This window comes from Melanerpes formicivorus, unplaced genomic scaffold (assembly GCF_026170545.1).
Source record: "Melanerpes formicivorus ecotype bairdi unplaced genomic scaffold, bMelFor1.0.p_v2 SCAF_25, whole genome shotgun sequence".
In the NCBI taxonomy this organism is placed as follows: domain Eukaryota; kingdom Metazoa; phylum Chordata; class Aves; order Piciformes; family Picidae; genus Melanerpes; species Melanerpes formicivorus.
Window position 1 is genome coordinate 6,833,466 of NW_027142377.1, and position 15,236 is coordinate 6,848,701.

At 39.6% G+C, this 15,236-nt stretch overlaps 1 protein-coding gene across 2 annotated transcripts in view; it reads right to left on the minus strand.

The window, feature by feature from the left end:
- The window catches only part of SNAP25 (synaptosome associated protein 25), a 64,007-nt gene that overhangs the window by 12,000 nt on the left and 36,771 nt on the right, over positions 1-15,236 (minus strand). The window contains exons 4-5 of one of the 2 annotated variants that reach the window (XM_068153179.1): positions 9,720-9,768; positions 1,280-1,397 (exon numbers count right to left, since the gene is read on the minus strand). In XM_068153179.1, coding sequence (XP_068009280.1) covers positions 1,280-1,397; positions 9,720-9,768 — 167 coding nt within the window. Of the gene's footprint in view, positions 1-1,010; positions 1,129-1,279; positions 1,398-9,719; positions 9,769-15,236 lie in introns of both variants that reach the window. The other variant, XM_068153178.1, reaches the window with a different exon arrangement.

Here is a 15,236-nt window from a genome sequence, read left to right on the forward strand (position 1 = left end):
TTTGCATTGTGTCCCAGGGGAATTAACTTCAAAATAAATGGTGACTGATAAAGTAGAATCCCAGTCCTATCATTCTGATTTCTGGCAAAACAACTACTGAACTCTTTCCTTGAGTCTTGATAATCATGGTAAGATCAGGCCTTGGCTTTTTGCTTTGGCTCCTGTGCAGCCTCTGACTAACCATTCACAAATGTTTTCACTGTATCCTCATCACATGCCTGCTCGCTGCATGCTGGATTCGTGATTCCTCAAGGACTTCTGCTTAATCCACTGTGTCCCCAATTTCCTATCACCACATAACCACATATTGCATTTTCATTTGGCATTTAGAACAAGCTTTGCATTACTTGGAGGACAATTTCATTCAACTGTGATGGCATGCAAGCAAATTCGATGCATTTCAACATTTCTGCTTAGTGTACATACTACCCAAATGAGAAAAATTTTGGGTTTTCAGGTTTTCCCAAATTTGTTGCCTATGGCAGCATGAAAACCATTTCAGGCTGGGTTCCAATTGTGAAATGTCATGCCTTATTCAGGATCTCATAAAGAACTATTTCTGTTTAGAAATGAAAAAGGTGTGGTTTTCATCCATAATTTTGGGTAATGTTCGTTATTACCCCTTCTGCATTTTTTTCTGTTTTGGTTTTGTTTATCAAACTTGTTTGTGAGAATATGCTTCAAAATTTAGGGTCTCCAGGAATAAGGTATCCCCAGGGGTCTTATTCACTGGAAAATAGAACCACTCAGTACACTTTGTGTAAAATGTTGAAACTTTTACCATTAAAAGATGTTGACAGTGAAGCTTTCACTGCAGTATGCCTGATTTTAATGCATCTACAGTAATTCCCAGTTGGTTGTCTATGCTATGAGATGAATGCATTTGAACCAGAATCGTTCTTTCTGCATGCCGCATGCTCATCCTGTTCATGTGCCTAGCAAGGATGAGCTTCACAAGGCCTTTGGGATCAGCCTTAAGTGCTCAAAGAGATGAGGCAGGCAGCACCTACTTGTTACATGGACAGACACAAAGACCACAGAATTTTCCTAGGTCCGTCAAATTCTTTTCTGCTTCTTTCATGTCCTTATTGATTTGGTCCATTCCCTCTTCGATGCGTTCCAGTTGTTCTGATTAAACACAAGTATTTTATCCCCACAGAATGAAGCAGATGGAAAAGGACAAAGAAAAAAAAAAAAAAAAAAGACAAAAACTTCAGACATTCACTGTGACAAAAAAAAAACTGGACACCACACAGCAGAGCCGGTACCCAGTACCTACTTGTTACAAGGACATATGAAAAGGCCACAGCATTTCCCTAAATCTTTTAAATTTTTCTCGGCCTCCTTCATGTCTTGGTTGATATGGTTCATGCCTTCTTCAACACGATCGAGTTGTTCTGGTCAGGACAAAGGGATGACAGTGTGGAATGAATTGTATTTTTTTTTTGCTTTTGTCTTCAACAGAACATGAAAAATGACCATGTAGAACTGAATTAATAATGACATCACAATGCATTAATCTGAGCTGATGCATTGTTGAAAGGATGCGTGCCGTACTGGATGTCAAAAATGTTGTTTGCTAATATGGGAAGAGTAAAACAAAGGAGGAATTTGTTGGAAATATATTAATTTAAACAAGATGTAGTGATGTGGAAAGGAAGGGTTATAAAGTTAAAGGTCCAGAAACACAATACAATGCATCCACTTACTAAGACACCAATGATATCCAAGAGAAAGAAAGTGTTATTATTTTGCATTTATGTATGTTAATACAGGAGAAAATGTGTTCTTCCATGGAAAATCAGTTACTTACACTTACAATTGCCTTGGAATTAGGTGATTTGGGGCAGCATAATTGTTTTAATTAGTAAGTAGGAGAGCTGATAGATGGTACCAGAGATAGAGCAAAGCATTAAGAGCCATGTCCCAGTACTTCTTTTTCCAGAGGCTGAGGAAACTGACACCTGCCACTTTGGCATTGGATATTTATCTCTAATCTGAATATAGCCTCAAGGATGCTTTTCTTTCTGGTATGAATGTTGTAAATTGTGAGTAACCCCAGTGAACACAGAGCAATCACAATCACTCCAGGAGCCCGATGCCCACTGAAGAAGGACCCCTGGCTGTGATGTTCTTTGTCTCTGTCCCCAAGGGACCTTATGAAACCAAGCTTTGAGTGAAGACTCATGTTTTCAGTGAGGTCACTTCTGCTTTGCTCCAGAGCAAGTCATAAAGCATTAAGCAAGTAATTAGCCATATGTAGACACTGTCTCTCCACTGGCAGAATTTGGCTTATTTCCACCTAAGTCTGATAATGATGTAGGGTTTGCTTAGTAAACTTGGTATCTCAGGGTAATTTAATGTGTTAATTTCTTCACTGTTAAAGCTGGAAAAAATGTCCTAGAGGAACAGAAGGATGTAAACCACAATGTAGAAATGTAGGAATGGGTTCTCCACTGATGTAAACAGATATGGATCCAGTGGGATCAGGAGTCTTATATGATTGGTAGTGACACCATTTTACACAGATGGAAAGCCTCAATATTTGTTTCATGAAGGTCAAAACCAAACAAGTATTACAGGGGATACGAAAGTTACTTGGAGAGGCATTTTGATACATTAGAATTGCAACTGTGCCAAATGAGGCCAAGTAAAGCAATCCCAGTAAAGTACAGACACATTCTTATTCCTCATATTGAATATAAAAAACAACCAGAAGTAAAACAACACAACACCCCGCCCCCCCAAAACAACACCCCCCCTTAACACTGATTTAGACCTGAGAGGAAAGGAACTGCTTATAGAAGGAATTGAACTTCATCCCTGAGGTTAACTTGCTCCTATCCAGAAGAAAAAAAAGAAGTTCTGTAGAAAAAAGGTCTCGTGCATATTGATGCCAGTGCAAAACTCCTCTTGACTTCTTTTCAAACATGAATAGGCCTAATTTCTTACTTGGGTTTCTAATAACAATTGAGATTTAGATTTTCAAAGCTTTCTGGGGGATTTGGATACTGAATACCCATTAAAATTAATGTTATTTAATTAATTTTAATAGGAAATGGGTATCTCACCCCTAGAGAGCTTTGAAAAACCTGGTCTAAATTATTCAAGCTGAAATAATTCAAATATTGAACTTGTTCTTTTTATTTAATCCTTGCATGAAGCTGGGCTTTGAAAAGAAGAGGACCATATCAGTACTGCCAGCTACACCTGCTCTTCAGCTGTCAGTTCTCATTCTCCTCAGCTGGATGTGCCTGTCTCCTGAAACCACAGGAGTTACTGATCCCAAATCCAATGTTACATTTAGAGGATCAGGGTTACCTGGCACTGTCCTTTAAAAGGGGCACATATAATGTGGGCAAAAGCTGGGAAACTACTAAGGAAACCTGAGCGAGACACTGCGCAACTTCTGCCGGATAAACTACTGAGCCAGGAACCAGAACTATAAGGTTGGGTTGTTTAAATGCACATTGTAATTTTAATTGTGGTTGAGATGCTTTAGCAGTAACTTTGGCTCACGTTTGTAGCCACGGACTGTCAATCTCATCAGAAATGGGAGCATGTGGTAGAAGGTGATACTCATCTAAATGCTCCTACTTCTCACTAACTCAGAGTCCTGCCTGCTCATGTGTGGTTGAGCAATGCTTGCTGCTGCTCTGGGAAGCAGCTGTGGGAGTGTGAGCTGGCTTTTATGCTGGTTCATGCAGTGTGATGGGAATTGCTACATCTCTGTCACAGATTCCCACCTCCTGCTTGTGCGAGCTGTGTTTACAGAACCCAGATGGTTTTCAGGGCTCTGTGTATTTTGACACTACAAGGGATAAATGGTAACTGACCTTTCTCTCACTGGTTTTGCTGCCTGTATTTCTCTAACCTTGGTTGGTCTATATAAAAAGAGGGGTAAGAGACTGTGGGGACCAGTCCTAAGTCTGGTACCACTAGTGGCATTCAATCTAAGCATGTTTCCTTGCTCAGGTGAACATTCTCTGAAGCAAGGTTTGTATGAGGGCCTTTTCAACTTTCTTTTCCATTTCATACTCTGCCTGAATACACAAGTGCTGATTGAAGAGTATATCTGGTATTACTACAAGACTTTAATTTAAATTATATCTCTTTCCAGCAATGTGACTTATTTATCCTGCTTCAGGATTTGTGTGTGATGCCCATGCTATTTCTGAATAGAAAAGAGACCCACAACTGATTTATCTTTCATTAGTGGAAACCTCATCAGTGTAAAAAGGACATGTCATATTAGTAGCCCAGAAGTCTAGACAGCTGGCTGCTCCTCCTAAAACCATTTGCTAGTTCCTAATGGTGTGGGCTGGATTGTTAACTGGTTTAAATCAGAGTAGTTATGCTGGCTTCAAGGAGCAGCACTAATTTATACCTGTCAAAGATCTGGTCCCACAGGCAAGAAAATAGATTCATAAGTCTAACCACAAGTATTGAGATATAAATATTATAGAAGAATTAACTTAATGGGGCCACTCTGGATTTGTTTTGGTATAACTGATATTAAAAACTGGCCCAGAATGAATCCCAGTCAGTAAGAAATCAGATGGCTATCCAAAGGTTAATTTAATGTCTTTTTTATTAGGTCTTCCCCATTCCATCTTTGTATGTTGTATTACAGGTTTTAGGGAAGACAGTCTGCTGGCATATACTGCCATCAACCTACACAGATTCACACCCACAAAAGGTTATGTCCTGTTTCTCCCATTTAGATAAATGCTTCAAGGCGAGCTTTTAAACAATGTCTGATGCTTTGTTACAGTATGCTTTGAATATACTACATCTGTATCATCTATGATATATGAGAGAATTAGCCTTCTCTCGAAGCAGAGTACACATCGGAGGTATGGTCCACTGACATTTCCCTCATTTTTTACTCTAGGAAGCACTGCTAATTATTAGTCCTTTTTGCATATTGATACCATTTTATGACTGAGAATGTCACTTTGATTCAAACATGGTGATCTTCCAGATCTTCCATCAAACTAATGACATCTTAGGGTAGAAACAAGGGTATTTTGTCACCTATATCGTTATACTTATGAATTAATTCTGTATTAAAACCATAGGCAACTGAGGGACCATAAACTAGTTAGCTTTACTGTAGCATTATGGCCCTTTGCCACTGGGTCTTCACCGGGATTTTCCATGACACCCTGGCAAATCCTCACTCTATGACTGATCTGGGGACGTGGCTGGCAAAGGGAAGCTGTAGCAAGAGTATCCCTCAGCTGCCTCTGTGCACTCTTGAGCAAATGTAGCTGCAAAAGCACCTCAGCACAGCACTGGATACAGGACCAGGACAGGGCAAGAGTGGTGTTGCTCCACCTTTGCATCCCTCATCTGTAATTTATAACTGATTTTCTTCACAAGTGTACCAGATTTGGGGCCTGTGCTTGAATATCAGCTGAATGCTTGTGAAGAAGGGAACTTGCTCCCTTTTTGCTCCTTTGCCTGAAGTATTGTGCAATGAAGCAATTTCTGCAATGGATGATTTTAATTAGATTAACAGAAATTAATAATAATAATAAACAAAAAAAACAATAAGATAAAATGAAAAGGACATCTAAGAACACATTGTAATCATCTTTGCATAGAAGAAGGCTGAATTTAACAGAATGTCAGCAGATTAACTATTTCAAATGATCCTCAGTGATCCTATTTTCCATAAAGAAGAATCATGTCAGAGTGTAACACATTTCTAGGACAGCCCTCTCAGAAATTCTGAGTCCTGACTTAGCTTTGCTCTGAAAGGTTTTGATGAGCACAGGTGCAAGTGGAATAAAGCTGATGGAGAGTGCTTGTGAGCCCACATGTAGCTGTGCTAAAAATAATGGTAGATAAGGCCCAACCTACTTTTGGGGGGTTCATTCGTCCTTTTTGCACTACACTTTCAACATAATCAATACCATTTTCCCTGTAGAATCTGGAAAATGGTCTTTGTGCTAATTAGCAAACAGTTTCAAACCGTGATCATCTCAGCTCATAAATGGAGCGCCTCTGGCAGCTTTGCTTTTGACATCTCACTGCCTATCAATTTTCAAGGTAGCTGTTGAACAGGAGATAAACTGGGGAAGGGGCCTGTGCAAGGGGACATAATTTTGGTCTCTGATGGAAAGGAATGGTAATTATCTTTGCATTTACTGTAGTTGTTTCTCAGTACCATAGAAATGGGTCAGCCATGACTCATACAAAACTGTAACACTCACAACTGCAATAAGAAGAGAGGTCAGTTAGTATGAGTACCATCAAATGGTGGCAACACTTGTTGGGGCACCCAGTTATTCCAAAGCTTTATCTCCATGCTTCAACATGATCTGCTGGGTAGATAAAGCTGCTCCCACATTGACTACTGCTTGTGCATTTGCTGAGTTGCAAATTCCTTATGCATTGACACTTTATTGTTTATCAAAGTTGTGAATTCCTCTGTCTTGTCTTGGGTGAAAAATGGCTGTGCTGCTACTGCTGTTATTGAAAAAGTTTTTCCTCTCCACCTCATTTTAAATAGAAGAAGAGTAATGGGTTTTTTTTATGATAAACTGCCTAAAGAAGTCATCATACACACAAAAAAAGTGTCCAAATCTCTCTGTCTGCTGATATTCCCAGAGCAGGGGAGTTTCCTTTGGAGGAAGAGACCTACCACTCTAGGACCCATCCAATACCAGCAGTTGAGGTTTATCTCCATATCTCCACCTTGCACTGTCAGTTTCATTTCTATGGCCTGCTTTTAACTAGCATGCATCCAAATATTATAATTTCTCTAAGTCAGTATGCCTCAAAGACAGATTTAATGAAGCAAAGCAGTTGCCACTGTTCAATAACATCTTGCATCATGACATTTCTAGTGTAAAATGCAAATGTTTTAAAAGATTATGTACATATTTATATTTAAATAATTAATTAAGGGAGCTTTTCTTAAGAGTAGGTTTAAAAAAATGTGTTATGGATACACATAGTGTCTCCAACAGAATTTCCCACTCATGGAAAAAAATCTCAACAAGGAGAATTTAACCCCTTAGCTCCTTCCTTACATAGTTCTCTCCAGGGGAAGGACTGTGTTCAACTGGTTTGGGTGGCCATCTGTATCTCAAAAATGTAACTCAATATTGTAGAGAGACTATTCCAAAAGCCCACTTATCTTCCTAGTAACTTCCAAGTACACTAGTTTTTATGGCTGTCTCATTCTCTGTGAAAGAGGAGTAATGAAGGCTCTTGTGATGTTACACATCTCTGTAGGGTCATAACAAACTCTGTGGTCTGCTGTGCAGCTGGCTGTGCTTAAGGTTTAGGCAAGAGAAGGTAGCCAGACTGGGTTTATTGTATAAATACCTAGTACTGTAAAATTACATTGACTTATTTCCTTTTATGATCCCAAAGGCTTCTGCTTATTGATGTCAAAAAAGAGTTCTGCTTTATGTTACTTAGACTGAGATTGGCTCAAAGACATTTTCTTTTTAAGGTCTCTGTAACTTCAAAGCAAGCAATTTTTGTAAGGAATCCTAGAAATAGAGCTTCCAGCAACTGCAGAGATTAGATATTCTGCTTGCCACCCACTGGAAAGATCAATGTCATGTTTTCGTATATTTAATACCTAATAATCTTAAGTGACTTGTGCAGTAATCTGGAAAGAGATCACATGGCAGTGTTAGCAAATAATTTCCTTAATCTGATAATCTGCAGAAACATTTGTGAGTTGCACACATTGCACTAACTACAGAAGGTTGAAAGTCATCATTAGTGCATTTTACCCAATGTAAGTCCTTTATCATTAAAATAAGAAAACAAATCAGGAATTAGTACAGCTACATATGGCTAAAGAGACAAAATTTAAACATTCAGCACAGTACAGTGTTTACAACATTCCCAGGGTCTGTAGCACTGTTAGGATGTTTTGCTTGAGAAACCCATAGTGTGTAGTCACAAGCTAAATTTACTGACCCACTTAAGGCATAACCATAATCAATGTAAAGAGGCTTTTAAATCATCTGATTCATCCTATAAGAGGGGACTAACTACATCTTTGGCCATACAAAACACTTTGCAGGTTTCACTGGATTTTCATACTGAGCTCCCTGGATTCCAATGCAGCCAGTGGGTCCAATTTCAGCTCCTTGGCTCACACAGACTATTCTTCCTAGCACAATTAGAGAGTCAGCCAGACAACTCCTGCATAGAGAAGTTTAGCAATAGTAGAATTCCAAAGTGCAACAAAACAAACAAAGAAAGAAACCCCAAACACAAACCAAAATTCAATGCCCTAGCAATCTGTGGAAAAATAATAGTTGAAGAACAGAAACATACTTTCTCTAGACTAAACACAAGGGAAGTTCTAGGAACCACTAAGGTTTCTGCTGATCTGTCTGTGAATTACATTGCAAGGCACACCTGGGTATTTACAGTCTTTCTTTGACAATATTTGTGATTTATTTTAGCTGTATAATTTACTTCCGAAACAAACCACATTATTTAGACAGGTGCTGTATCTGTTTCAGTATAAGTTATGTCTGGCTTTCTGTATTCAGTGATAGTTCTTTTACTGCCATTATTCAGGAAAGAAAAAAAAAAAAAAAAAAGAAAAAAAAAGACAACAAAATATCCTCTGCAATATTTTTCTTCTCAAGACAAATTGATGTGACAAAATCTGGTGAGGTTAAATTCTTTTCCCTAATCGGGGAGGTGGGGGGAAGCAATGAGACATACACACACACACACACAAAATAGTTTCTGTTTAGGTCTTGCTATCATTTTTCAGTCACTTTAGAGCCAGAGAGACAGCAACAGTACAGATGAAAAGGGCCTGTGTAGTCCTGCAGTCAGTTTCCCAATAATGCTATACTGGGCTTGATGAGTAATGCAGTTCTACCTCTGTAGAATACATTCCCTAACACCATCATGTATCATATAGTAAATAAAAACAAGGGCTTTTGGGACACTGATTTGATATAGAGTAGCTGAAATTTATACTCTGTTGATTTAATTTTTCTTTGGAGACACCATTTTGCTGGTGCTGTGGGTCTGCAGCAAATGAAAAGTTAGTAGTTTGCTGGGAGGTGGCAGGGAAGCTACCTGCTTCATTGTAATATTATGAAGGGCAAAAATGTAATTTCCTAGAATGTATTGAATATATCTACTTCTGTCTTTGTCACTGTCATCCACAGGCAGGCACTCATATACGCCTGAAAACTCCTGTATAGTCGATTGTAATGAGCTGATTGTGTCATAGCTTTTAATGCTAAATTCTTGTTAGCCTTACTGACATGGCTATATAAAAAGGCAATTGAATTTTACACAAACTAAACCAGTTTTACCTTCTCTTGGGATACATTTACTGCATGCTTTTCACCATTGGCTAAAACAAGGGAAAAAATTACATAGCACTTGTGTAAATAATGTTGGATTTTATACTGATGGAAGCAAATCTTCTCACTGTGTAGCTGGATCTTGACTGAAATCTTGATGAAAAAAGTGATTTGGATGAGTTCAGCCTGCAGCTCTCTTTGATGCTAATGGGAAACAGATCAAAAGTAATACAGATCCTTATGCAGTTATCTTACATTTCCTCTGTCAGACAATGCAGCTAAAAGCAAAGATTTTGAGATTCTCATGCACAGCCACACATTTTATGGCCCTTATTTTCAGGATTGTACACAGTTAGTAAAGTGTTTTGAGAAGGGTTATACTTTCTTGCTGAAGCAATACGAACTTACCTCCTTGCTCATCCAACATAACCAAAGTCCTGATACCAGCATCTTTACTCTACATCCAAATAGCGGTAGCAAGGTAAGGAGAGAGAAGGGGAGAAGAAAGAGAGAGAGAGAAAGAGAGATCAGTGAGGGAACACTCAGGTATGGGGCATAGAAAGACAAAAGAAAAACAGTGGAAGAAATAGCAAGGGGCTGGTGGCACTCTCCAAAGACCTTATGTGCCCAGACACTGTATAAGGAACCATGTACTCTCATACCATCAGGGCCTCAGAATTCATTGGGATGCTGAATTGCTGCAGAGAACACAAGGTCCTGGATGTTGAGATTAAAATTATCACTTTACACAAGTAATTTTTAGAAAGAGATCATTCAGCTCCAAGTTCTCTGAGGCTGGAGAAGGGAAGAAAGGGGTGTTGGCACTTTAAGAGTATGTTCATCCCAAGGGAGAAAATAGATATGACACAAACATGCTTGGGAAGGAGGCATAGAGGTTTTTACACAGCCTTTGCAACACAGAAGTCAGAGGCTTACCTACTTAGGAAATCCATTTTAAAGCAGGCTAATATTTAACAAGATTAAGCCATATTTTTTGGCTTAGAGATCTAATAGATATGGATTTGAGCCAAGTTTTAATTCATCCTGCAGACACCTTTAGCGTCAGTGGACTTTGGCTTAAGCTTGAAGGTAGGAATTTTAAAACACCTAATGTAATGAATCTGCCCCTGCTCCCACAGGTTAGTGGGAATTCTATCATCACCTTTGCTGGATACTGGGTTTGAGCTAAGCTGAGCAGTTCAGAACTCCCACCTGCCTCAGCCAGCAGCAGGACACCCTTTATAAGTACAATTTTTGTATGCATTATCATCAGCCTGGGATGTGATCAGGTGTCTCAGGTTTCTGGGTGCTGTGATACTAAGCTGTATCACAGATTAGATTATCTCCTTTTTAATTACAAAGGGGAAACAAGCTCCCTTCTGCTTGGAGCAGTGATAACATCTGTGAATAATTAATGTCCTGAATGGTGTCCTGACTGTTGCACTTCAATAACAGATGAAGGAAGTCCTCTGTGGCCTGTCAGCTTGCCAGCAGAGTTACCTGGATATGTGCAGCATGTTTAGCTGCTTCCATGAACAGAAAGCCAACCAAACCTCTGTAAAGCAGATAAAGTTGATGGTATCAATTTTGCAGATGACAAGGGGAGATGCCCACAGTTGCACAGGAATGTGAGGAAGAGAAACTTGAAGTCCTGACCATCCCTCTCATTTTTCAGGCTGTCCTTGAGGCAAGCTACATGCTTCATACTATTCTTCCTCCCACCTGCTCTGTGAATCTGTTTTGGTTTTTTTCCTGGGAGAAGTGAAGTCTCTCTGACTATCAACTGTCTAGTCTGTACTTACAGGGTGCTCCAAGGCATGCCAGGAACACACTACCCACATAGGCTAAGCTATAAACTTGAATCTCTGCCACACTTGAGGGCTGCCTGGGTGCTGCAGCTGGTGCTTCTCTGCTTTGCTTTAAGAGGATACTGCTCAGTTCAAAAGGAATGCAAGATGCCTCTTGCACTCTTGTCTATCTCTCTTTGTACTCACATTCTTGTTTTTAATGTTCTTGCCACTGGAGAAACTGGGGAAAGTACCAGGTGTGTGTACTGTTTGGTTCTCTCCCTCTTAAAAATGCCCTCATGAGATGTCAAGTGGAGAGAAAAAACCTCTGCCCATAGGTTGTTGTGTCCTACTACCCTTGGGGCAGCTATCTACTAGCTAGCAACTGCTGCAATCTCTCCCTTCAAGCTCATACTGCATTTACTTGGATCTCTGCCAGCTTTTATTTTGGCAGCTTTTAGAAACTTGGGGTCCAAGGGTTATCTCAGATTTGCCTACTTAGACTAAGGAGACCCCTTTTATTTATCTTATGTCTTCTGTAAAGTAGATGTTAGATCTTCTGCGCACTGGATGTGCAATAGTTTTTTATTGTGCTTTTTCTATGCTCTTGGTACCCTTTGGTCTTACTCTAAAAGATTTATATCTATTTTAAAAAACATATCTCATGCAAATACAAGAATATTGCATGGGTCCTCCGTCACCTTGTGTCTGAGTACATGTGGTGCAGTCTGGCATGGGAAATGCTTCTAAATACTGGGCTCCAAAACCTGCCATTGGTGGTTTGATAGCTGGCTTTCACTGAGTCAAACACAGTCAGGCTGAAAAATGTTTACTGTTCCTTAACACTCTGAGGTTCTCTTCCTGCTGTTTTGAACATCTGAGCAAACTGCCTTTGTGCAGCCAAGATGCCCAGTGACCTGAGTAAGATCTATGTTGAGACCGATTCAGTAATTAGACCTTATGGTGAAAGAGGTGCAGCTTTCTTTTACTTGCCTAACTATCAGAACCATTTAACTTTATCAGGCAATACGGTATCTCTTAAGAGCCTGCCACAGTGTTAACACTAATGTGAAAATACTAAAGGGTGTGCATTGAATATACTTGTCTGCATTTGAGGTCTAATCCAAAGAATATTGAAGCTAATAAAAAGATGTTCAATGACAATGATTCAGACATCAAGTGACATTCTCCTCCTGTTCCAAGTTTCTATTAGGCATCGATTTTCAGCTTCTTCACCAAAAAAACCCACCCACAACTGTGTAAAGCCAGTTAAAAACCAACAAAACAAACAACCAAAACTCCCAAACCAAAGCACTAACAAAACCACAAACAACCCCTCCACACACATTTGTTCATTTAAAATGCATACAGACTTTCCTAAAAGTTCAGTATTTGCATTGTGACCAACCCTTTGTATAGTTCAAAACCCAACATGTCTGTGAGACGGTACTACTTGAAAAATGTGTCCACCATCCAGGAACAGGAGGGAAACCCTCAGAAACTGACCCTCATTGACTATGGGCTGAGGCTGCTCTAGAAGCTACAAATCCTCTTCATCTAAAGGAATACAGAGGAAGAAATGCACCAAACAAATGTTTTTGGATCCCAAACATGGACAATGTTGGTGTTTTCTGTGCTGAAAGTACCAACAGAAACTGCTTGCTCTCAGGGGCATCAGGTGTCAGCAGGTAGACTTGAACTAGCTGTTTAGAAAGTGTGTAACAGGGGGTGATGAAAGCTGTATTTGTGACTTGCCAGCCTAGAAGATGTTGTACAACAATCAACCATAAAACCTTGATAACAGGCTTCCAGAAGACCCATGGGTTATGGCAGGGTCTGGTGTCCTTGCTTTGATTTGTCTGGTCCTGAAGGCTCAAGAAGAATTCCAACCCACATCCAGTGCTCACCCTCAGTGAGATCCTATGTAGGAAGCCATGAACAGGTAGAACTAGTGAGGTCCATTTTGTTATGAAAATGTGTATTAATGCTACACTTTACCCAGGATTAAAGCCATCTTTCTTCCTGTGCATACTAGGTGGAAGAGTACCATGAATATAAAAGGGTTACAGGAGTTGATGTATTCCACCCTTTCAGTATCACCGAGGTTTAGTGTTTAGATAAAAGCAAACCAACAAGAGTGCTGGTTTGGTTTCAAAATGCCTTATGAAGCATGTGCCCAGGTTCTCCACTAAACCACTGGCTAAACTACTGATCAAAAAGATGGAATATATGATTTTAAAACTCTGGGCTTAATTCAGCTCTTAGGTGTCCAAATCTGTTGATGCTTCAGTGAAGCCAGCACTTTGAAGGGAAAATGGATTGCTGTAGCTTTTATTATTATTACTATTATTGATTTCCCAAGATGGGACTAAAACTAGAAAGAGAATTGGGATGACTTTTCAAAGGGCCCATCGGCTCCTTCAACACAATTCATTGTGTCCTATCTATGCCTGCTACAAAACACAGCTACTCTAATGTTGGCTTGGCCTGAGGGGTGATTTTCTTAATGGCCTAGGAGAATGATATACCAAATCAGGAATCCAAATTCTAGAAAGTGCTTTCATCACATATCAGAAGAAAAATAGATATGCACTCCCAGCTATGTGAAGAACACATCCACTTTGATGAAGAATTTTACTTTAATCAATGCAGATGATAGTATTTGTTTTGAATAAACTAATGTAGACGATTATATACCAGGACAGGATGACATTGCTGGCTAGCAATTCCCAGAGACACTAAAGAGAAGTGTCAACAGCCTAAAGACAAAAATGTGGTCAAAGAAACATTTTTAAGCCATCATAGTAATGCATTTTCTCAGCTCCAGCTGCAAATTCACTGTCACTCTATTAGTGCTTTAATGTCTTCAGTGTAAGTTAAAGACCAATGTTATCTCTCAGCCTGTTAATCCACTCTGTGGTTCAGATCTTCATCCAATACAAATCTGTGGCCCTGGCCTTGAATCCTGTGCACATTTTTAATCTAGTGCAATGATCCTGACCCAGTGCTACTCCACTGGTTTACACAGGATCTAATCCTGAGTAGGAAAAAATGAGGTCAGAATTATGAATCACATTGCCCTGTGCCAAATACATACTTCTTTGGAATTACACAGATTAAAACACTGAGCAGAACTATTCCAGTTTCTAATGATGTCAAAAGCATTTTTCAGATTAGTTTTGACAAGCTTTGGGCCAAATTCTAGGTTAGTTTTTTTGCTTTTGTTCTTCAGACTAAGGAACATTTGACTGTATTAAGAATGTCAGAGGAAACTTAGTTCCCAGTCACAAATGAAGTGAAGAAAACAGCATACTGTGTATTCAGTGCACTGCATAGAGCAGCATTATGAGGTTATCAAACACTTATACCTTGCCATTTCAGCTTTGATACTGTTAGTAAACCTGGCTTTAACCTCTAAGCTCACGAGAGGAGAAGACGGTCCTGCCTGGATTTAAATGTGCAAAATACCCCTTCCGTCTGCACATGTTGCTAAACACTTTCTTGCTGGGCTTTCTGTTCCTGGTGGTATTTTTTTCCCTTGATGTATCACAGCTGGAAAGCATTATTTTTTTTTTTTGCCCTACAACTGATTTTCTTTGAAGTCCATGGTGGTGCCAGTGGAAGGTTGTAGGTAGACTCACAGCTTTTTCCTTTGCATGTGTTATTCTGCATTTCATTCTGGCTCTGAGGTAAAGAGTTTGAACAAGAAAATGACAAGAACAGTTGCAAACTGTCTGTTTAGTTTCTTCTGCCCTAGTTAATTCATTTTGTTATGTTTTGGCCCAGACATTGTGCATCATGGACATCAAACAGCCTCTTTATAGCATTTGGAGCTCAAATACTGGTCAGTGTAGATGTAACTGTGTTGTGTGGATATACTGGGCACCGCAGAGCAAAGTGATTTTTATCATCTGCAGTTCCAGCATGTAGCTGCCTTGGGGCAAAGCAGTGGTGACTTTGCAGTAATGACTCAACACTTCTCCTTACTTCCCCTGTTGTTCTAGGACTGAGGCAATCAGTGTCTTGCAAAGCTGGGTTATTAAAGCACAAAGCAGTAACAGACTTGGTTTTCCTTACTGACATTTCCTCTGAACAGCACCAGCGCATAATCTCCAAACTCAGCCTATTCTTCTTGGGC